Source organism: Thunnus thynnus, chromosome 16 (genome assembly GCF_963924715.1).
Source record: "Thunnus thynnus chromosome 16, fThuThy2.1, whole genome shotgun sequence".
In the NCBI taxonomy this organism is placed as follows: Eukaryota; Metazoa; Chordata; class Actinopteri; order Scombriformes; family Scombridae; genus Thunnus; species Thunnus thynnus.
In genome coordinates, this window is record NC_089532.1 from 6043254 (window position 1) to 6066253 (window position 23000).

At 40.6% G+C, this 23000-nt stretch overlaps 1 protein-coding gene across 3 annotated transcripts; it reads left to right on the forward strand.

Annotated features, from left to right (window-relative positions):
- The first annotated feature begins 1223 nt into the window (after positions 1-1223).
- On the forward strand, positions 1224-22079 carry nsd2 (nuclear receptor binding SET domain protein 2). Of its 3 annotated transcripts, none has more exons than XM_067614404.1 (22): positions 1224-1400; positions 2875-3521; positions 4030-4198; positions 4474-4640; positions 5511-5951; positions 6368-6587; positions 7395-7504; positions 7693-7801; positions 7942-8057; positions 8645-8734; positions 9088-9214; positions 9973-10173; positions 11370-11549; positions 12699-12855; positions 13774-13976; positions 14096-14199; positions 14348-14617; positions 15043-15159; positions 15403-15544; positions 15712-15818; positions 16220-16418; positions 16672-22079. In XM_067614404.1, exons 2-22 carry the CDS (start codon positions 2904-2906, stop codon positions 16983-16985), a joined length of 4161 nt encoding a protein of 1386 aa, XP_067470505.1. In that variant the 5' UTR covers positions 1224-1400; positions 2875-2903; the 3' UTR covers positions 16986-22079. The 3 variants fall into 3 exon arrangements, with proteins under 3 accessions (XP_067470505.1, XP_067470507.1, XP_067470506.1); XM_067614406.1 differs by having other exon boundaries at positions 1227-1400; positions 4477-4640; XM_067614405.1 differs by lacking the exon at positions 1224-1400 and adding an exon at positions 1426-2412.
- Positions 22080-23000: the final 921 nt, after the last annotated feature.

The window sequence follows — 23000 nt, forward strand, 5'->3', positions numbered from 1 at the left end:
AATGTAGTGGAGTAGAAAGTACAATATTTCCCTCTGAAATATAATGGAGTGGAAGTATAAAGTAGTATCACATGGAAATACTCAAGTAAGGTACAAGTACCTCAAAATCGTACTTAAGTACAGTACCTGAGTAAATGTACTTAGTTGCTTTCCACCACTGGATTTGGAGATCCTTTTTATTGTTAGTGCTTACAGTCACTAAATGTATTTGTTTCTCACAACAATAATGTAAATGGACTGTAAGTAATACACCATCTAACTATTAAGTTACATTTAAGTGCACATTTTGTTTCCCTGTAAGAATCTATTTCCCCTTATAACATCATAATCACAGTCGAAACAGTAAAATATGGAAAGTAAAAATAAACATTCTGACAGAATACAGCCTGCCTTTTCTCAACATCAATTCGCATTTCCACTGAATAACTGGATAAAAGGTCAGTAGGCCCATCTTTGAAAGGAAACTTGGCAAATCAGCCCAACAGTACTTTACAAAATTGAGGCACTTGTACTTTGCTTGAGTATTTCCGCTTTATGCTTTTGACCTCTTGCAAAAAGCAGTGCGTAGTTGGGGTCACATTTCAGATGTCTATGAGTTGTTAACAGCTCCACCATATAGTGATTTTTCCCTCTAAACTTCTCAAATGGTTTCATTTCAATAAATGTTCAAATGATCCAATATTTCGCCAAAAATCAAAGATTAGAGCAAAAGTCCAAAAACTGAAAACAGATGTGTGTATCAGAACTTCCTCTCCCATCAATCATCTCATGACCCCTCAGATTTATCTGGTAACCCTTTGGAGGGGCCTGACCCCTAGTATGGGAACCACTGGACTGAACTAGCTAACTCTATATAAAGTAGTTGAAACTAGCTCCACCTCCAGCAGCTACAACAGTAACATGCTGCTTATACACTGATGCTTCAGTATGAATAATCTAATTATGTCATATACAATAATATATCAGTCAGAGAGACCAAACCACTTCTTTTACTGCAATACTTTAACTACACCAACTACATCATAATACTTATGTACTTTTACTTTTCATACAGGACTTTTACTTGTAATGGAGTATTTTTACATTGCTGTATTGGTACTTTTACTCAAGTAAAGGCTCTGATAACTTATTCCACCACTGTCTAAATCTAAACGCTGTTGAGTGATGTGAAAACAGACGGGACACACCGGGGTCAGCTACTTCCTACGGTTGGTTTTTTGAAAGGACCGGTTGGATCCCCTCTCGGCTCCCGACCAATCGGAAGTGAGTATTTTTCGCGCTGGTTGGCCTCAGAGTTTGAGTTGCCCATAAGCTGTCGACTCGACTTGAATGAAATCCTTCGCTTTGCGGGATGTTTTCGGGCATTTTTTCCCTTTAACGACCGAGAGGAGATCCAACAGGTAACTAGAAAGAACCTGTCTTTCATGTTATTGTCAGCACTGGGGATATTAGCCGGCATTTGTTCGGGCCGACCATCCATTTTAGTGAGAGGGGACCTGCTAGTATGCTAGCTGCTTGTATGAGCAGTTTGCATTGGTTTCAATGGTGCACTGGTTAGCTTCGGCTAGCGCGGCTAGCATTTTTGAAACCGAGCTGTCATGGCGCCTACAAATTCAGTATATCAATGAAACAATAGCAGAACACTTCAAATAAACAACCGCAATCGTCCAATTGTGTCCTCATTTATTTATCGGCGTATTTAACGTGAATCTCAGTTGAGTAGCAAGTCAGTTAACGGCATTTAGCTTTCGGGTGGCGGCTTTGTCTATTTGCTGGAATGCGGTTAATGGCTGGCTGTGTGTAGCGCTGACAGATGCGGTTGTTCGGTACGGTACGGGATAATGTTTGGCCGCCTGTCCATGGCTGGGATCCATTAGATTCCCGCATCGTGGCTTCCGCTTCAGATTATAGTCGGAGCCCGTTTCATGCATGATGTGATGTGGCAAACGCTAGCTAGAGTCGGTATATTACGATGGCCAGCAGGACACCTTAATGTTAGGTTAATACTTCGGAGCGATTGTTAAAACACTTGCGTTACTGTAACAATATCTGACGATTTGTCGTCATATTACGACTAACATAACTATCGTAACCTTGTAATTTAACCTATAATGTAACGTTAGCTTTTAACTGAGTAGGGATACATTTAATTCCAGCATTTATTCGCACTCCATTAGCGTTGCACCAACTTGTCAGCTGCTTCCATTTCCGCGGCATTTCTAGCCGGTGATGCGGTGGTTACGCGGCACAGCGAGCCACCCACTCATTGGGCATTCGCTGCATGCGGTGGAGCCTGCAGCCGGCCTCCTGCCTTCTGCCTCCTGCCTTCTCCAGACCGCTTTGCCATAGACTGCAGCTAGCAGCTAGCTAGTCTTTTTTTTCCAGGAGAAAGCCAACTTGGAAATTGTCGCGGTAAGAGGTTTTCCGCCCGCCCATTGGTTTTTGTTCGCATGCATGGATGTAATAAAGAATGGGTTTGGCTTGACCTCGTTCACATGAGTTGTAGATCATCGTACTGGGGTGGATTTCATTGAGGCTTTAGTATTCAGTTGCTATGCACAGAGATATCGTTGCTTCAGACTTATGGTCAATCTAGTCGACTTTCTTACCAAAAACACTCAAAACTACGCTGCTAGAACATTCCGTGACAGGTGCAGTTTTCTCTGTCGCCTCCAAGCTTTCTATTCATGCTCCGCTGGAGCAAATGAGTGCCATTTTGTGAAATGTGTAACGATATGCTCATAGGATTCATATCCCAGAATGCCATTTTACAATTTGCCAGAGGGATGAGCACCAAAAACTGAATGCATGATGTAGCCAGTGTTTTCTGATTGAACCTGTGAAATGAGTTTCTGTGTGTTCCCTGTCCTGTAGCTCAGTGAGCCTGGAGGGGGTTAGATGGGATGGACAGCAAAGGTAGCTCCCTGCCTTCGATGCCTGAACCAGCCAACCCCATAAGCATGAAGCAGCCGCCAGAGTCCCTTAGTGTACGGAAAGGTCGAGGGGACATGGGCAGTGATCCCGCTCTGCTAATGGACAAAGCTGCTGCCCAGCTGGCCGCCACACTACAAGACGGTGTCCTGCAGAAGATGGCTGGCCACAGTCATAACAACCACGAGAGGCTCAAAGACCTCACCTCCCGTGTGCTGAACGGGGACCAAGACGCGCTGCCCAAGCTTTGTGCTCCGGAGCCACCTATGCTTAAGGGCGCTGAAGCCCCCGCTACGAATGGCACCCATCAGCACAATTGCACTCCGCATACTGAACCTGAACCTGAGCTGAAGGTGATGATACCCCAGGTGGTCAAGCAGCCACTGTTTGAGCCATGCTGTGCCAGCGGGACCAGTCTGTCCACGGCCACTGAAGGTATAATATCTGGACCTGAGAGACAGGACGTGAAGAAAAGGAGGGGGAGACCTAACAAACCAAAACCTCAATCAAGCCTCAGTCCCTCGGCCACCCCTGTGGAGTCACTTGACCACACATTTACTGTAGAGGGAGCTGGAGCAGCAGCAGACGAGGTTTTTCTTTTATCTCTACTTTTACTGCAATATGTCTTGCTAATGTTGCTTTAAAGACAAACATCAACACAATAACAGTTACAGTTATGCTGACAGATGGTGTTAAGACAAAAGGACCATACATACAAATGTGAGCAAACAGTAGAAGGCTTCCTGTGGACAGTTGAATACATAGTGAATGTTGACTTTGTTATAATGACAGATATGTTTGTTCTGTTGACATTCAAATTTTTGGTCATACACCTGGGGGAATATAATGCTAAATGTAAAACAAGATTTCCACGTAGGCTTTGAAAGTATGCAAAGTCAATAGTCTTTAAACCCCAATGTAAAGACTTTGCCCATACAAAGTATTGTATGTATATGATTAACTAATAGTTAAAGGTGTAAACCACTTGTAGCGATTCATATGTGTATGTAAAGTCATTGGTTTTAGGAAGGTACAAGTGTTCAGAGCCCTAATCAGTGTCTATTTTTGTCTATTGATTAACTGATTTCTCTTTTCTAGCTTGATCTCATCCCAGAGTTGACAGAGGAGATCACGGAAGTGTCTCCGCTGCTGATCCGTTTCTCCGTCGGTGATGTGGTTTGGACCAAGGTGTCAGGATACCCCTGGTGGCCTTGCATTGTGACCATGGACCCAGAACTCAACAATCACATCAAACAGAAGCAGAAAGGTGAGTTAAGGCGTCAGTATATTCCATCAGAACTGCTTGTCGAATGGTTAAACGGTTTTGGAAACCTCAGCCATAAACGCTTCTTCTTTCTAACGTGGACAAACGATATGTTGCATGAACTGGTTCTTCTACAGCCCTTACACTGTCTACCACCTGCATCCTTGTTTGAGTGACTTGGACTCAAACAGTGTGTTGTAAACACTAAGTTAATAGGTGGAGAAATATGGTCTCTTAACTACTTTAGTTATAACCATTGTTATTGACCTTTGTTTCAGCAGCAAACAGCAGGTCGGGCCTCTTATACCATGTGCAGTATTTTGGAGATGCCCCTGAGAGAGGCTACATCTTTGAGAAGAACATTGTGTCCTTTACTGGGGAGGATCAATACCAGGAGCTTAGCCAGGCCAACAAACAACCAGCCTCCCGTGTCATCCACAAAAAGGTAAATCAGTTTCTTCTCCGATGTGATGCCCCTGCGTAGAGGATGTGGTGTGTTGTTGCTCAGAAAGACTTTGCTCAAAAGTCCTTGCAACATTAAAACATAAACTTCCTTAAAATGTTTTATACAAGGTTCCCTCTAGTCAATTAGATGGTGAAATGTTATCAAGTTTATTCCAAACAGAAAATCCGTCAATGTTTTGCAAGTAAATGCCAGGATATAGATTGCAAATTAAGGCTGCAACTAATGATTATTTTCATTATCAATTAATCTGTAGATTATATTCTTGATTAATCAAGTAGTTGTTTGGTCCATAAAATGTCAGAAAATGGTGAAAAATGTCGACTTAGATCCCAAGATGACGTCTTCAAATGTCTTGTTTTGTCCACAACCCAAAAATATATCAGTTTGCTGCCACAGAGGATTAAAGAAACCAGAAGATATTCATATTTGAGAAGCTGGAATCAGAGAATTTTGACTTTTTTTTTTTCCTCCTTAAAAAAAAAAGACTCAAAATGGTAAATCAATCATCAAAATAGTTGGCAACTAATTGTTGCAGCACTTCTGCAAATGCATTCTATTGGTTTTGTTTTCAAGTCCAACTATAATATCAGCCAGTTTAGTCTTATCTTTACGCCTTTTTCTAAACCGAGTAACAATCTGGCTGCATTTACCACCAAGTCTGCTCATGCACACGCACACATGCAGCTAATCAAGTGCACAATCTTTTGTATTGCCCACAGTGTGAAAATAGTTTTATTCATGTCTGTTTCTTTGTAGCAACAGACATTCTTTGGTTGAAAACATCACTACTGTATCGTGTCTTTTCTGACTCTTCATATAAACTAGCTGCTCTCTCGTTGTGTCACGCAGACCGCTCCCTCCGTGCCCCGTAAACTCCAGGCTCAGTGGAACATGGGCATCATTCAGGCTAAGGAGGCCCTCAGCATGTCGCTGGATGAGCGCATGACAAACTTCACATATCTGTACGATGACGACGGGCCTCATCTGAACCCCCACATCCTGGAAAAGTTGGTGCCCGAACCGGGCAGCGAGACGGATCAGGAGACGGAGTCACGGCTCAGCCCGGAGCTCCCCTCGACGCTGTCGGGCCCTGCCGGTGAGCCCACGGCAGCCCCTCAGTCCCAAGACAGCACTTCCGCAGCAAAAAAGACACAAGTACCCAGAACAAAACTCAAAATGGGAGAATGGCAGAAAGGGGGCAAGAGCCATCTAAACAATTCCTTATCGAAAAAGGACATAAACGACACAGTTTCTTCCAAAGAAATGTTTCAACTGCAGTCAGCCTCACAGGTAAAACACACAGAAATGTATTAGTAAGGGTTGTGACATGAATAATTTGTAGGGTTTTTTTTTGTTTGTTTTCGTCCTTTGCAAACCAGTATAGGAACCCTACGGGAAACTTAAGAATGTTAATTGTATTTCTAATTAATTGTAAGTCTTGAAAAGCTCTGAAATACAACAAAAACACCACTGAGTAGTTTCCATGTATACAGGTTATTGACCCGTCACTAAATGTACATGTTAACTTTTGAGTGTCAACTACAATTTGTAAATTAAATGAAGAAATTGAGATGTGAAAATAAGAGGATTTTGGAATGGAGATATCTTATCAGGGTCCCAAAACAAATACATTGGTCATATTTGTAACCTTAAAAATCCCTTTGACTTTAGCTTCATTTAAAGACATTTTGTTGTTTTCTTTGTAGGATCCCGCCACTTCTGCACCAGATATACGAGCCGAATCAGTCGTTCCTCCGAAGAAAAAGAGACGACCGAAACAGGCTCAGTCACCCACAAAGACTGTGAGGAGAAGGAAAAAACCTCCAACGGACAACGCCTCCGACCCTGCGAATAAAAGGAAAACAAAGATCGATTCTTTGAATGACAATATCTCGGAGCCAGTCTCACTTCCAGTTTCAGTTCCAGGTTGGTTGAAAGTTGAACCTCAGGCAGCGAGGTCAACACTGGCCAAGCGCTACTTTAAATCTGGCAGTGACTGCTGTGTTTTTACCAGAGCTGTGGAATCTGCTGCTTCAAATGACCATATGTGGCTAGTAAAATAGCGAAGTGGTCGGGTTATTGTGGAATTATCAGTTAATGTTGCCAGTGTATTTTAGAATTTCCTGTCTTATTGTAGTCGTCTGTGCAGAGAGAGTCTGTGTTGATAGCAGTGACGCTTAGAAAGCAGAGAACTTATCCAAAATGCTCTGAAAAAGTTGTGCATTGCTTTTTTTTATGTTGTCACATGACACTAAAATCCCATTTAGACAGATAATCACTTAGAAAACACAATTTAATGGCAATTGCATGCTGATACTTGTAGAAGCACTTTTAGTACTCATAATTTGACCCTTTTTTAGTAGTTAATCTGCAAAAACATCGTAGTTACAAACAGCTTTGTTGAATTAATGTAACTTGAAAAGGGTCTTTTGTTGTCATTGTTGACAAACTGAAGAAAATGTAGAGGAAAGACTGAGCGGACTGATTCCTCAGGTGAGTCAGTCGCAGTAAATTTTAAAGTAATACTTCTAAACAGACAGACAAAAGAGATGGCGTCGTTCCTTACACTGAGTTTATTTTTGGTCTTTTCAATATTTTTCTTTTGCTCAGTTAGCACAGAAGTTTTTCACTGAATCCTCAAACTACTCTAAAAGCAGCTTAAAAATTTCCTTTTTCTATCCAGCAGATAATTAACTCAGACGATAGACCATTTTAACACTTTTTGTCTTGTAGTCAAGAGGGAGCGGAAGAAGACGTCCAAAAGGCCGCTGACGGACGCTTCAGCAGACAAAGAGCAGCAGCCCAAAAAGAGACGTAAAACAAATAAAAATGCTGAAAAACAGGTGAGTTTTCCCTCCGCTGTAATGTCATTTAAGAAGCATAACTACACCTATTATTACATAGTAAAAGTATTGACATTGAAGAAATAAATTCCTTACAAAAAGAGATGGTTGATTCAATAAGATTCCCCCCGAAATGTCCACGAAACACTCGGAATAAAACCTTGATTTTCTTGTTCGAACTCTCTCAGGCCTCAACTTCAGAGGGAGCAGACAAAAAGCAGAGAAGAAGGAAGAAAACCGATAAAGACGTGAAAGAAACCAAGAAGCGACTGAAAAAGTCAAAAGCTCCCCTTACTGGTAAACCATCATATCACACTCTGTATTTGATCACCGTTTCTGGTCACACTTGAAACCTCTTGATTTTTATCTACAGCTTTGATCTTTGACTCATCGCTCTTCTTCTTTTTTTTTTTTTTTTTTTTTGTTGTTTTTAACAGATGACCAAGACGCAGAGAAACCAAAGCGTAGGTGGAAAAGGAAACAGGATGGAGAGAACCAGGTTACGCCCTCTAAGGCAAAGAAGAGGCGGTCCTCCCCGTGTCCTGAGCCTGAGGTTAGAGAGAGAGTAACCTTAGATTCACCCAAGATTTGTTTTGTAGTGTTTGTTTTTTTCCCTAAACAATTTAAGTATGCGTTGGTGTGCATTTAATGATAATACACAGTGATAAACAGGTTAAATCATTATTTTTCTGGTATTAATAGCCAGTAAGTACAAGTTAGATGGTATTAACTGTAATTACACTACAGCCTGAATGAAACTGGATTTTTGAGGCCTGTATTGGTATTTGAGGCTTAAAAAGCTGATAACTATACATATCAAATATTCTTTGTTTATTCAAATATTCTTTATTTTCTTTTTTCTTTTTTTAACAAACATATAAAATTAAAAAAATAAAGGATCCTTTGAATTTTTTCCCCCCAAGAATTATGTGCAAATATGAAATAATAACTGAGAAGCTTTAAGCACTAATAATCAATCTCGTCTGTTTTGTACTTGGCGAGCTGAACTCCTCAAGGAATAAAGTCACGTTGGCAGTTATATCGGTCGTTAATTAGTGGATTAATTAATAAGTGGACTTGGCAATTACGTTCTTCTAAGTGTGAATTGTGTACAGAAGTGTTAAGGATTGTTTTCTGCAGGGTTCTGGGAGCGAAGGACGTCCTGATTCTCCAAGTGACAGTTTGGATGGGATAAAGAAGGGTGAACGAAAGAAAGAGTTTGTCTGCCAGGTGGGTCTGTCCGCTCTTATTTTGAAATGAAACTATAAATTCCCTTTTTTAAAAAAAAAAAGTAGGACATTTCCTGGGGAAACGCTGCTTCACATTCTTCTAAATAAAAATACTGTTGAGCAGGATGAACTTCTTTGTATAAACAAACATGCTGGATGACACAGTTCTCCGTCTTTATGTAATCAACTGGGGAATATAGTTATATTTACAGCTCACTCCCACTTTAATAACGACTCTCCTGATTTCCATGTTATCCTCTGATCTTTTATTCTCATCACACGCACTGAAACGTCTAAATCTCTGCGTGTGTGTTGATCTGTGTGTGTGTGTGTGTGTGTGTGTGTTTCCTACAGGTGTGTGAGCAGGCCGGTGAGGACTTGGTGCCCTGTGAAGGCCAGTGTTGTGGGATGTTTCATCTCAACTGTTTGGGTCCGTCCCTCAAACCTGAGGATAAGCTGCTGTGTCAGGAGTGCAGCACAGGTGAGGATGATACTTACTTTTAATGACTGATATTTAAAACTCTAATTGATGAATAATTCTATAAAAAAAAAATCTTGTTTGAAAGTCTGAAAATTGTCCTTTTTTTTCTCTGGCCAACAGTTAAAATCACAAAGGTGTTTATTCAAATTCAGATTTTATGAATTGGAGCAAATCAGAGCTGCAACGATTAGTCAATTAATCAATCAGAAGCCAACTATTTTCATAATTGATTCTTTGTTTTGAGTCTTTTTTTTTTTAAAGAAAATCTCCAAATTCTCTGATTCCAGCTTCTTAAATGTGAATATTTTCTGGTTTCTTTAGCCCTCTGACAGTAATTTAAACATATTTGGGTTGTTGGTTGGTCGCTGTTTTCTGACATTGTATGGCGAAAACAATTAATTAATTCATTGAGGAGAAAAAACAACAGATTAATCAATGATGAAAGTACTCGTTAGTTGCAGCCCTACAGAAATATTTTTATTTTAGTGGCTGAAACTAGATAATGTTGTTTTTTTATTTGGTTTTTATTACTTGTGACTCCTAATATTATTGTGGAAAAATGTAACGACAGGATTATATTATGAAGTAACTGTTCTGCACCCTTAAAGCCACATGTGCATATAGTAAACTTTATTTATAACTTTATTAATAAACATATATCACTATGGATAGTCAGTGGTTGGAGTGGAACAGGGAGGGATGATAGTAGTTGTATCAGTAACTGAGATTTTCTTAATTAATTACTGTCTTTCTTTCAGGAGTTCACTCGTGTTTCACCTGTAAGCAGTCGGAGGGCGAGGTGCGTCGCTGTCACGTCCCGCACTGTGGCAAATTTTACCACGAAGCGTGCGTCCGCCTCAGCCCCCTCACCGTGTTCGACAACAAGGGCTTCCGCTGCCCGCTCCACACCTGCCTGAGCTGCCACTACGGCTGCCGCACCAAGCACAAGTCCTCCAAGGGTGAGTCGTAAAGGATCACACCTGTCCTGATACTAGAGTTCAGTGAAGTCTGAGAATTTTCATATTTACGTCATTTATATACAGGATGTTGCACTTAAATTGTTCATTTCTGGAAAGCTGAACTGGAGACCAGATGAGGGAATTTTACTGCTGTTTTTAAAGCTGTGTGGGAGAGACATGTTTCAACTGTCAACTGTCCATTTTAATAACTGTCAAGGAAATGCACCAGCCTTATCAGCCAGCAGCATCATGATATATGTTAAGAGTTTCAGAATGGAGTTTCAGATACTTAAGTGGAAAAAGAGAAAAGGATGTTGCGGTAGTATCGTTTTCAAGAAAAGTTAGAAAAAAATAGACTTGTGAATAGTACTGTAGTAGTACTGTTGTTTTTTTTTGGTCATGAAACATAATTTAAACCTCAGTTAAAAGCATGAAATGTAAGAAACTAGATGAATGAATGTTGATTTCAGGCTGCAGTGAGAAAACAAACTATGTTCTTAAACTTTTGGACTCTACAAAGACAATTTCTTCTTGTTTTATCTGACTGAGATGCTTGTGACATCATGATATTACAAGATTTCATGCGGATAGCATTTTAACGGCACAGTTTCTGCTGGTTAAATAAATTGTCAGGTCTTACAGATTAAATGAATTACCACTAAGCCCTGTTTTGGTGGAGGGCTAGCTGACTGACTCCGGTCCTCTTCTTCTTGTGTCGTCAACTCACTGAGCTCAGCGCTGGTTTGAGTTAATACACACAGTATTTCAGGGATGAAGATGATCATTTATTACCCATCATGGTCTCAACAGAAGAGTCCCTCACTATCAGAGGAACACCACTTCCCTTTCTCTTCTTTCTCTCTCTCTGTCTCTCTCTCTCTTCCTTTTTGGTGTTTCCCCTCATATTGGGTAAGACCTGCCTTTTTGACGGTTGGCAGCCAATTTAAACGACTAATGACAACTTCTGACTGTCACACTATGAAAACAAGGGACCACTGAAGTACTCAACCATCTTTGATTACTAGTTTGAGACAGATAGGAAAGGAAAACATCTGTAATCTATGACTAGACCTTTGAGCAAACCAATCAATAACATAAATCAAGGACATTCCTGTTTGACAAATATCTTCAGTCACTTGGGTCTCCGGTTGATATAAATCTGTCTAATCCGGTGTCTCTTTGGCTCCGCGCCGCAGGGAGGTTGATGCGTTGCCTACGCTGCCCCGTCGCATACCACGTCGGCGACCAGTGCGTTGCCGCGGGCAGCGAGATGATCACCAACACCGCCATCATCTGCACCAACCACTTCCACGCCAAGAAGGGCTACAGCCACCACAGCCACGTCAACGTCAGCTGGTGCTTCGTCTGCTCCAAAGGTTTGACACTTCGCCTCTCTTAGCAACAGTGAGGGCAGTCACCAGTATTCCTTCATTGATGATTTTGTCTACTTAATTAATAAGCCAGGTAATAATGTTGATCTTTTGTGCTGTTAAATCAGACTTCACCTGTAGTTTTAAAGGTTGACGGTTGACGGTCGCTTCCTTTTATTCCTGTTTTTGTGTCTTTGCTTGTACACACGTTGACTCTGAGTTGCTTCCCGATAAGGAATGTCAGATCCCAATCCACGCCAGATGTCTTTACTCTCTGGCTTTGGACAGTCAGGAACACTGAGGGCAATAATAACAGCATAAACAAGTCACACTCAAAATTATGGCAGTGTGCTGTTTTCAAATGCACACTTGCTTTTTTTTATTATGTTAGTGAAATTGGTCTTTATTCCAGGCGAAGTGGCCCAACTCTATCAAACACTATGATATGATGCTTTAATATGATGTGGAAGTTCCACAGAAAGAGAATTACATTGATGTTAAAAGGTTTTTACAAATATTCCTCTTGAACACCAAAGTGTAGCATAAACATTATTAATATATCTTTAATCTCTGTAACATGTAATGAGGAAATCATTTTGGCACGACCACCTGCACTAGAGCTGCAGCGTGGTGAGTGTTGAGCTATTAATCACACACCGCTGCTGCTGCTGAAAATCACAGAGGAAACGCTGAAGTTACAGAAGTTCCTGAGCGTCAATTTTTTCAGTTAAAATCTCAGCCGGTTTTGTGGAAACAGCTGTACTGTCACGTGGGAGTAAATGTTCTGACTTTGTGCGAGATGACTAAATCCAAGAGAGAGGGCAATCTAGTCTTGGCTGGCTGGATGATTTTGTTTATTTTGCCATTAATGCAAAAATTCAGCAGAAATGCCTCTGAGACACAGCGTCGACCCCCCCCCCCCCCCCCCCCAGGACTGATGAAACACAGAGCAGCAGTGTTTCAGTTGATTAACGAGTGTGTGTACGCGGCAGCTTTATTGGCTGCTCATCAGACTAAACATTTGTGTTTTTACGCTGTTTTTTTTATCGCTCTTGCACAACTGTAAATTACAGCTCACTTGTCAGCTTTAATGCTGCTTACTTGTAACTTTAAGTGTTACACGCTTGTCTAAAGTGGTTTTCGTTTATGTTGCAGGAGGGCAGCTGCTCTGCTGTGAGTCTTGTCCGGCAGCTTTTCACCCCGACTGCTTGAACATCGCTATGCCTGATGGGAGCTGGTTCTGCAACGACTGCCGAGCTGGGAAGAAACCCAAATACAGAGACATCATCTGGGTCAAACTGGGAACATACAGGTGAGAGAAAGATGTATCTTTACATGACTCATACTTGCTGCTCCTGCTTCTGAACAGCGAGGTCAGCCCTATAAATGCCATCGTCCATAACTGAGTGACTGACTGAGTGATGAAATTACACCACTGCTTGGCTGAAGGCCGACGAAGCTTGGAGCAGCCAAGTATCCCAGAATGCATTTGGCACTAACTGGCAGTGATGGCAGAGATTTTGATCCAAGCTAAAAGCTGTTATTAAAAAGCGAGAAACCTTTTAGATTCCCAATATGTGGTCAGTTTATCCAAATGACGCCTGTTTGGAAATTTGCTGCATGTTTTGGGACATGTGAGGAGCTGCTGGCCGGGTGAGAGCAGCCTCCTGACGACTGTCGTCATGATCCGATGAGCTGATCTGTGAAGCTCTTTGGTGATTTACCGCTGGCTCGAATGTCTCCGCAGCATTTTGATATGATATAATTCCTTTTAAGAAGATAAATGTTGGTCTCAGTTGTAGCTGCCACATTAGTTTGTCTGGATGTAAAGTGAAGCTTCATGTTTGCGCTGCTTCTGATGCTCAATATGTACACACATCACCACAACAAATGTATTAAAATGAACAGATCAGCCTATATTAAATTTCATTTTATTTTATTAAGCTACATAACAGTTTGGATTTTATTACAGCTACATTACAGACTGAATAACATAATTTACTGCATCTCTCTATAAATGGGGGGGGGGGGAGACATGTCAGTGGAGATGATTTTGTCGCAGTACAGTCAGGTAGTTGTGTTGAAGCTGAGCTGCTGCTGTTCCAACTGCAGAATGATGGTACTGGCATAACTGAGAAAGGCCCTGTGTCATATTGGCTTCAGTCAAAGCCTGCCGCACTTCCTCTAGCGCCATATTCTAGGTTTTGACCTCGTCTTGTTTCTCCTTCAGATGGTGGCCCGCAGAGATTCACCACCCCAGAAACATCCCCACCAACATCCAGCACCTTCGCCACGAGATCGGAGAGTTTCCGGTCTTCTTCTTCGGCTCCAAGGACTATTTCTGGACTCACCAGGGCCGAGTGTTTCCCTACATGGAGGGAGACCGGGGCAGCAAGCACCAGAGGACCGGCATCGGCAAAGTCTTTAAGAATGGTAAAGATCTAGACTACATCCCGGGAATGCTCATCATTCCAGTAATCATTGGACGTTGAACTTAACGTGTGAATGAATGTTTTCACGGATCTAATAAGACTTCGCATTCCTCTCCTCAGCTCTGTTAGAGGCTGAAGTTCGATTCAAGGAGATAAAACTGAAACGAGAGGCCAAGGAAGCGCAAGAGAACAACCGAAAACCACCTCCATATAAATTTATCAAGGTGGGAACTTAACTCTCCTTAACTGTGAAGAGTTTTCACTACATGATGAACCTTTCAGATAACGTTATTTTCATCCTTTCCACAGATGTCGAGCATGATCTTTAAAATGCTTCGCTATCCATTAATTCCCAGTTTTCTCCTCCTACAGGTCAACAAACCTTACGGGAGGGTCCAAGTCTACACCGCAGACATTTTCGAGATCCCCAAGTGTAACTGCAAGCCGACGGACGAGAGGCCGTGCGGGTTCGAGTCCGAGTGTTTGAACCGCATGCTGCAGTACGAGTGTCACCCTCAGGTGTGTCCCAGCGGCGAGCGCTGCTGTAACCAGGACTTCACCAAACGTCTCTACCCGGAGACCAAAATCATCAAGACGGCTGGCAAAGGCTGGGGCCTCGTCTCCCTGAGAGACATCAAGAAGGTGAGGAGAGAAGCTTTTAGGGGGATAAAAAATACAAGATTCACGTCGTTTGAAGGTCAAAATGGTTCTGTTGGTGATTTTACTGTCATCAGCGTAGAGAAAGATCAAATCATCTCTGTTGTGTTTTATGGATGAACAGAACTGGATTTTACTGTCTCACTAGTTATTTCTGGATTCTTTATTTGTTTTTTGCAAATCTGCGGTTTGTCACTTTAAATTCAGCACATTAGGAAACGCTGCTGATGTTTTAAACTCTTATAAAAAGGCACTTTGGCAGCTGTTGTAATGTTTTACTGCAAGCAGTTTATACTGATCCATTTAAAAAAGCGTCTGGATTGTTAGAAAAACCCTGGGGATCGGCTGCAGGAGGGATCGTTCTGGTCCTAATATCAAGTCTCTGGTCTGATGTGTCGTGTCTCAAACAGGGCGAGTTTGTGAACGAGTACATCGGAGAGCTGATCGACGAGGAGGAATGCAGGGCGAGGATCAAGTACGCCCAGGAGAACAACATCACCGACTTCTACATGCTCACCATTGACAAGGTTAGTGCACATCTGGAGTGAGTTGTTTTTGCTCCGCAGTGTGCCGGGGTGCTGTTTCTCTGCAGCAGTACCATTTCCACTGGGAGCTAGATCAATGAAACTGTATTGCATTGGGAATGTTACACGACAGATGGCTGTAACGTTACAGTAGTCAATACTACAAACATGACCGCGGCTACGTGCGGCTCAGCGCAGACGTGGAGATCAGCTGTTAATGATAGTTTTCCTTTTTGTATTTTTCAGGATCGAATCATCGATGCTGGTCCGAAGGGAAACTACTCTCGCTTCATGAACCACAGCTGTCAGCCCAACTGTGAGACGCAGAAGTGGACGGTGAACGGCGACACGCGGGTCGGTCTGTTCGCCGTCTGCGACATCCCGGCAGGTGAGACGAGTTTCTGTACAGCAGCATCAAGGCTTCATTCAAGGTTTCTTATTCACGTCGGGTCTTTTGTTCTGCTCTGTTTGCAGATTTGTGTATTTTAATAATTCATTGTTCAACAAGAAAAGAGACAATATGTTGATGTTTTTGTATTTTTGTGTGTGTTACAGGGACCGAGCTGACGTTTAACTACAACCTGGACTGCCTCGGCAATGAGAAGACCGTCTGTCGCTGCGGCGCTCCAAACTGCAGCGGTTTTCTTGGTGATCGACCGAAGGTGAGCATCATTTTTTTTGAAATTACACAAGTTATCAGAATTGATATAAAAATGTACATCAAACCAACTAATACCTAATACCTCTGTGGTTTTATGGGACTGAGTTGGTGTTTCCTTCCTTCTTTCTGGTAAAGAAGTGGTGAGGCATATTCATGGAGAGTGAAAAAGTCAATTACAGACATATCGCACAATGATGAATGTGTTTTAATGTTAAAGAAATAGTGATACAAGTGGATTCAGGAGGACTGTTTACTTTTAAGGCATCTCTTCCCCCTAAATTTCTACAGTTTAGTTCCCCTTGTGGAGCACAACTTGTCAGAATACCAAAACTGCCCCAGTTTGACAATAAAATATTAAGAAATGCACTGACTGTTACCCTCCTGGCGTCTCTCTCTCCACAGAACTCAAACGGCCAAACAGCCGACCCAAAAGGGAAAAGGTTGAAGAGAAAGTATAAGAAGAGGCGAGCTGAGGGAAAGAAGAAGTCTGAGGACGAGTGTTTCCGCTGCGGGGACGGAGGGCAGCTGGTGCTCTGTGACAAGAAGACCTGCACCAAAGCTTATCACCTGTCCTGCCTGAACCTCACCAAGAGACCCTTCGGTAAGAGACGGCAGGAGCACGACGCTGCAGAGTGTCAGCACACAGCGATAGTAGATTTTTAATTATTTCTTTTATTGAAAATATAATAATTTTTATGTTTTTATATTATTTTATTGCATGGTGCATCACATCTTCAGTTTCTGTCTCTCTTGTTATATAGTGAGTTGACCTCAGATCAGCGTTTTTTGTTTGTTTTGTGATATATTTTTTGTAATAATTGTGTGTGTGTTTCATTGGTCGTCGCTCCCTGCAGGCCGCTGGGACTGCCCCTGGCACCACTGTGACGTCTGTGGGAAAAACTCGGAGGCTTTCTGCCAGCTCTGCCCGAACTCCTTCTGCAAGGCTCACCAGGACGGGGCGCTGCGTCCCTGGCCCCCGACGGGACAGCTGTGCTGCCAGGAGCACGACGAGCTGGAGGGAACAGACAACCAGGATCAAGACGACACCTCCGAAACAAAAGTGACAGCGGCTACTGCCGTCGGCAGCCGTCCTCCTAAAGGCTCCAGGAAGGCAGAAGGAGCCGAGGCCAAAACCAAGGGCTCAAAGAGGAAAGCAGCAGAGGCCTAACAGTGACCTTTGACCCCCCCCTCCCTCCCTCCCCCTCAGAGAGCCAAAAGACCAAACAAAGACTCTGACACCTGCTTCCCCCGTTCATGAACAAATATAAACCCCGTGTAATGTCTTCAAGATCACAAAAACCAAGGCACTGTACATCTTAGTCATCAGGGAAAGCTGCTGATCTCTCGCGTGCTCAGCGACGGCCTCTAGCTCGCCGCTCAAACTTTTCATATTTTACTTTTGTAACATTTTTCAGGTTTTTTGTTTTTTATTTCTGCACTGAGGCGAAACCATCTGTGGTAAAGCACAAAGCAGCTGAGCGAGCGCAGGTCAGGAAACTTCGGCTAGCGGATTCCAATTCTCATTCTTCCACCAACCAAACTGCCTTTTTTTTTTATTTCTGTTGTTGTCTTTTGTTTTTGTTTTGTTTTTTTGTTTTTTAGAATAACAAAAGAAACCAGTTGGTTTCTGCAGAAAAGAAACTGAACCAGACGGCAGTATAACTGAGCAGCGCGTGGCTGACGGCGGCACGTCACCGTCCGCTAACTTGAATCTCGGCTCAGTCACCGCCCCTCACTCAACACAGATGATCTTGAACAGCAGAGTTTTATAGCTATTTCTATATATGTGTATATCAAAGACCAAAATTATGATTACTGGAATAGTGTAAGACATCAAACAGGTTGCCAAATGGATTGTTTTTATTTTTATATATAGTATATATATGCGAGATGTAATATTGAACACCAAGACACTATGGATAGGCCTCAGATGACCTCTTTACTTCTTTTTCGTAGCCATAGGTTACATTTAACTGTAGACATGTACATGTGTTTGCTATTTTACAACCTGTTATTTTGTTTTAGCTCAGTTTAGCTTCCTAGATTTGAACAATTTTTTTTTTTTTTTTTTAAATACCAGCATGCTGAATGATGGCGCCACAAACTGTTTATCTACCTGCCTGTCCAGAGAACGAGGGAGTACAGAAAGAAAGTATTAAAAGAAGAGAGCGCTTTTTAAACTGCCGTCTGACATAAAAACACTACTGGGAGGTTTTAAAGGTGTTCGGTGCTCTCTGCTCTGCTGAACCAGATAAATGAAGGAACATGAGCGATTTCTCTTGAACATTTTTTTTTTTTTTTTGAGTCCTAACCTTACGGTGCTGTTTATATTTCTCCACTGAAGTATCTGAACATCTGAGATACAAACATTTATGTATAATATACACATCATGCTGTTTGGAATCTGGGAGGCCTTTCAGTGTCACCGGCCGGGTTTTTCCTTCCTTTTTTTTTTTTTTTTTTAAATAACATTCACTGAGTAGTTCATCTGTAGCTGAGGTTTAAAAGAAAACAGACCTCAACTTTTTTTTTTTAAATCCTCAGGAGGTTTTTAGTCTCAAAACTGAATCCTGCTTGTTAATTAATGCTTTAACGCAAGCTAACGGCTAACACTGGCTAACAGCTCACAGCTTGTCAGATTATTTTCATATTCTCACGTTATAAAGAGGGCTGAGAAACCCCCCCCCCTCCAGTACGGCAGCCGTCTTAGAACATTTTATTCTCAGCTCGTCAGGCTCAGCTGTGCGCTGTCAGACTTGAATATTCATCATCATCATCATCATCATCAGTTGATGAGAAGAGCTTCTTCATGTTAATGCTGCGTTCTGTCAACATCACAGACAAAATTAGGTGCTCTGATTTAACCAACTTGGTGCTAAAAAAATGAAGAAAATCAATTATTTTGTGCGTCAGAATTTTATTTTTCTTTAATCATTTTCCCCTGATGGTAATATTTGAATCATAATTATACAGTTAAATAACTTATACTTGAAATCGGTGCATAATGTTTGAAAGCGGTGAGCCTGAAAGTCCGTTAAAGAGGAGCTGTTGCAGCTAAAATGTCCTAAAACGGCCACCGTACTTGGAGCTTTTTTAACCATCTTAAATTCTCATTGGCTCAGTGAAATGACAGATTACAGAAGAAGGAAAAAAAAAAGCTCATCGTCAAGTTTGTAAATTTGGAGACGCCACAATTTTGCTCCGTCTGTGATCATCTGCTCGCTTCTCAGATTCGGCGTTTGAATAGATCCGTTGTATTTAAATCTCTCTTCTCTTTTTGCTGCTGTCCTGCATCAAATCCAGTTTTGAAGGGTGAAAGGATAAGTTGATTTTTTTTTTTTTTTTTTTTGGGAAATGCACTTAACTTGCTTTCTTGCCAAGAGTTAGTTTTAGAAGATCGAAACTGTCATGTTTGTACGGTACATGTGAAGCTACAGCCAGCAGCGCCAAGAGATAATTCGACACAGACAATCCCGTAAAACCACGATTTGTCATTATACATTATACTTGTTTTGTGCAGATTAAACAAACGAGAGAAAGCATTTTAATTAGTGAATTTAAACGCTGCTGTTAGGCGGATTTTATTACTTTGGACAGAGCCGGGCAAGTCTTTGTGCTAAGCTAAGCTAAACTAAGCTAAGCTAAGCTAAGCTAAGCTAACTGAAACTTAGCAAGAAAGCAAAGTGTATTTCCCAAAAGTTAAACTATTCCTTTAATATCACGACTCTCTCTTGGTGTATTAGGATTTTATTCCAGCAAAATTGAAGCTGCAGATATTACTTATATGTTTTTTTTTTTTTATTTCAAATTTGATATTTGTTTAAAAAAAAGAAAAGAAAAGAGAAAAGTTGGACTGTTTTTCCTCTTGAATCTGTCCAAACAGGCCATTTTTATCTTAAAGCCACTATCTGCTATCTTTCCTCTTCCTCTGTAAAATAATTCCAAAAACCAGATTTGAGTTGTACAGACAAAACCGGAGCCTGTTTTTTTTTTTTTTTTTTTTTTAATTTTATTTTTTACAACTGCACATTCTGTTTTCTTTTCTTTTTTTTTTCTTTTCGTGTGTGTTTTTGTTTTTCCCAGGGCCCGTGAATGGGACACGTCCGGTCCTGTGTTGCAGCGAGTGTCGTACAAGTATTTTCGACTTTCTACGTTAACGATTTTTCATCCTAACCTTGATTTGTGTTGAGCGAATGTAGTCCAGCCAGTTATTTTTGTAAGCACTGTAATTCCCTGTAGAGCTGAAGTGTAACGTGTGCGTAGGGGTTTTTTTCATTCTGTAACTACTGTCATAGTAAACCAGAGACTAATATGTACATAATGTATAAGTGGTAATAGTGATGCATCTATTGTAAATATCTTACAATTTTTTCCTGACATTGTATGTTTTTGTTTAAAATTTTTTTCCTTCTCGATGCAGTGCTGAAACACTTTTGTGCAGGATCTCATGTCTGTTGAATCGTGCAATAAAAAGTGGTCGAACATGCATCTACTGCCTGCGCGCTCCTGGAGTTTTGTTATTGTCCAACATTGATTTTTATATTGATCACTGATCTTTAATTTGACTTCACACACATCCAGAATGCCTTGAAGCGTTAAAGTAGTTATTAAAACTTTCACTCTCTCTACATTCTAGGATTTCAACTATTCTGGGAAGCTTTTCTTATTTTTAACTGGTTTCTTGGGTCTGAATCGTGTTGGGATGTTTGGATACTGTTATACTTGCTTGCAAATCCAGTTTTTAATTGTTAAAAGATAAGGCTGTGATTTTCTACATTTTTCTTATTGCCAACAAATCTCACATGCAGAGCCAAACCTACAACAAACTGATCTACCAACAAGTATTGTGTTAGTATCCAAAGCCTGATATATCTTATTCTGTGTCGTAGACCTCCTTTGTTGTCCAAAATCTATTAAAAACACATTAATGAGCCACACAGCTGCACTGGGTGACATGTTCCTTCATTATGAAGAGTTTGGACATGTTAGTTTGTTTAGAAAAGGCTCCAAAGACTAATAACAGATCAAGTTTTCAGTCCTGCGGAGAGTAATTTCTTGTGTAAAACCTCTTGACTTTGTACTGAAGTTCTTTGAGTAATTTATGATGTAGTATAAAGCTGCAATTATTAGTGATAATGGTTTCAGGTTCTCAACCATCATGATTTAATGCTTTTCTTTGTCATACATGATGTAAATTTATCAAAGAACTTCAGTAGGAAATCAAGAGGCTTTAATATGTAGCACAACAAGCCAACGAAGCTGTAAACAGAACAACTCTGGAGATTGAAAATGTGATCGCTGCTATTAGTCTTTGGAGCCATTTCTAAACAAATTACTGTCATCATACTATTCATGATGATGGAACATGTCACCCAGTGCAGCGGTGTGACTCATTGATGTGTTTTTAATAGTTTTTGAACAACAACGGAGGTCTACCGCACAGAGGAACAAGATATATTAGGCTTTGGATACACAAAATATTTGTAAGTAGATCAGTTCATTGTTGGTTTGGCTCTGCACAGATTTGTCGGCAATAAGAAAATTGCAGCCTTATCCTTGAAATCCAACTGACATTTAAATTAACTGGTCAGTTCAAGTCACAAACATGTTCTCAGTTGCAGCTTGTGGTATCTAACCTTTGTTTTATTTGCCCAGGTTTTGACTTATTCACCTCTGAAGTTCGCCACCATCCCAGTAGAATGGAGGTTAACGGTTTGTGGTGCTCAGAGACGGATATCTGAAAACCTGGACACGTAAAACCCGAAACGTCTGCATGGTTAGATACCGCTAGTCTGGAGGTAAGGGAGATTCATGTGTCGTTTTGGGTGAACTGACCCTTTAGACTTGGAAGTTTTTAAAATTCACTCAGGACTTGGTGTTATGCTCAGACGACATTACAGACTCCTGCCAAGTTAAATTGACTCCTTCTGTTTCTATTTAAGGAAACTCACAAACATTAAAGGATCAGTTCACTTCAATATTTTTTCCCCGTAGTCTAACTGATTTTTCATTGTGCTTAGTTTTTGGGTTTTAAATGCCAAAGTTGTGTGACATCAACCTCTTAGATTCTGTCTTCATCCCAAAACTGCGGAGGTAAATTTAATATTCATGGTGCTCAAAACGTTGTTATTCTGGATAATTTACTGGAAACACTTTCTACTATAGAAATGACTCCTATGAAATCTAAAGTAAGAGACATTGTTTCTGGAAAGCAAGTTAACTGTTAATGGTTTGTTAATCAAAAACAAAATTCCTATTTCAACTTTATCGTAACCTTAGGATTTAAACCAGCTGGATGGTTGCCTACTACTAAGGGTTAAGTATGTCTTTTTTTTTAAATTTTGGTGACTGTTGAAGATGTTTTTCCAGACAGTCTCACACTTAAAGTGCAGATAATTTAACTTTTTTCTACCCGAATTAAATTTAAAATGGTTTCATTTACTAAAAATGTTTTTTTCTTGAAAAAAAAAAAAAGTTAAACTTTTTACTATTTGTGGTAAAAACATCACAACATATTAATGCAGATAATACTGTGATTATTATTTTTGTATTAATTTTGTCCATGTGGTTCACCACTAATATAAACCTTTTTAAAGATAAATTGTTATAAATTAGAAATTTGAATTCACATCAAAATTGCGAAATTGCGTTTAACTTTGTTTTTGTTTTGACGCTTTCCTCCTCAATTAAAAGGAACCATTTTATCTCTATTAACTTTTACATTTTCCTTAAATGTATTTAAATGTAGAAAAACCTTTATACGGAATATATTATATATCTGCTGGATCCAACATTTAACATTAAACCTAGACTTATACATTTTTAATGGGTACATGTACAATATTTAATAGCCTGTATGTACTTTTCATCATTTACTTAGAAATTTCCCCCCAATTTTTTTGAAAATGTTCTTTGGAAACATTTGGATCTCGACTCAAATTTAAACATTGTTTAAGTTTTAATAGCGACTTGGGAAAGTTTGCAAAGACGAACCTAAAACTGACGTCATCATTTGAACATCAGAGCTGATGATTCGTTGTAGTGACCAGATTCATACTAGTGATCAATACTGTTTGTTTTGGTTGTTCCTGATTTAATTTAGCAGTTATTGTTGTTCTTGTTCTGCTTGTATTTAGACTTTGGTTTCTTTTCTTAAATAAGAAAACAATCATGTTTTTCTATC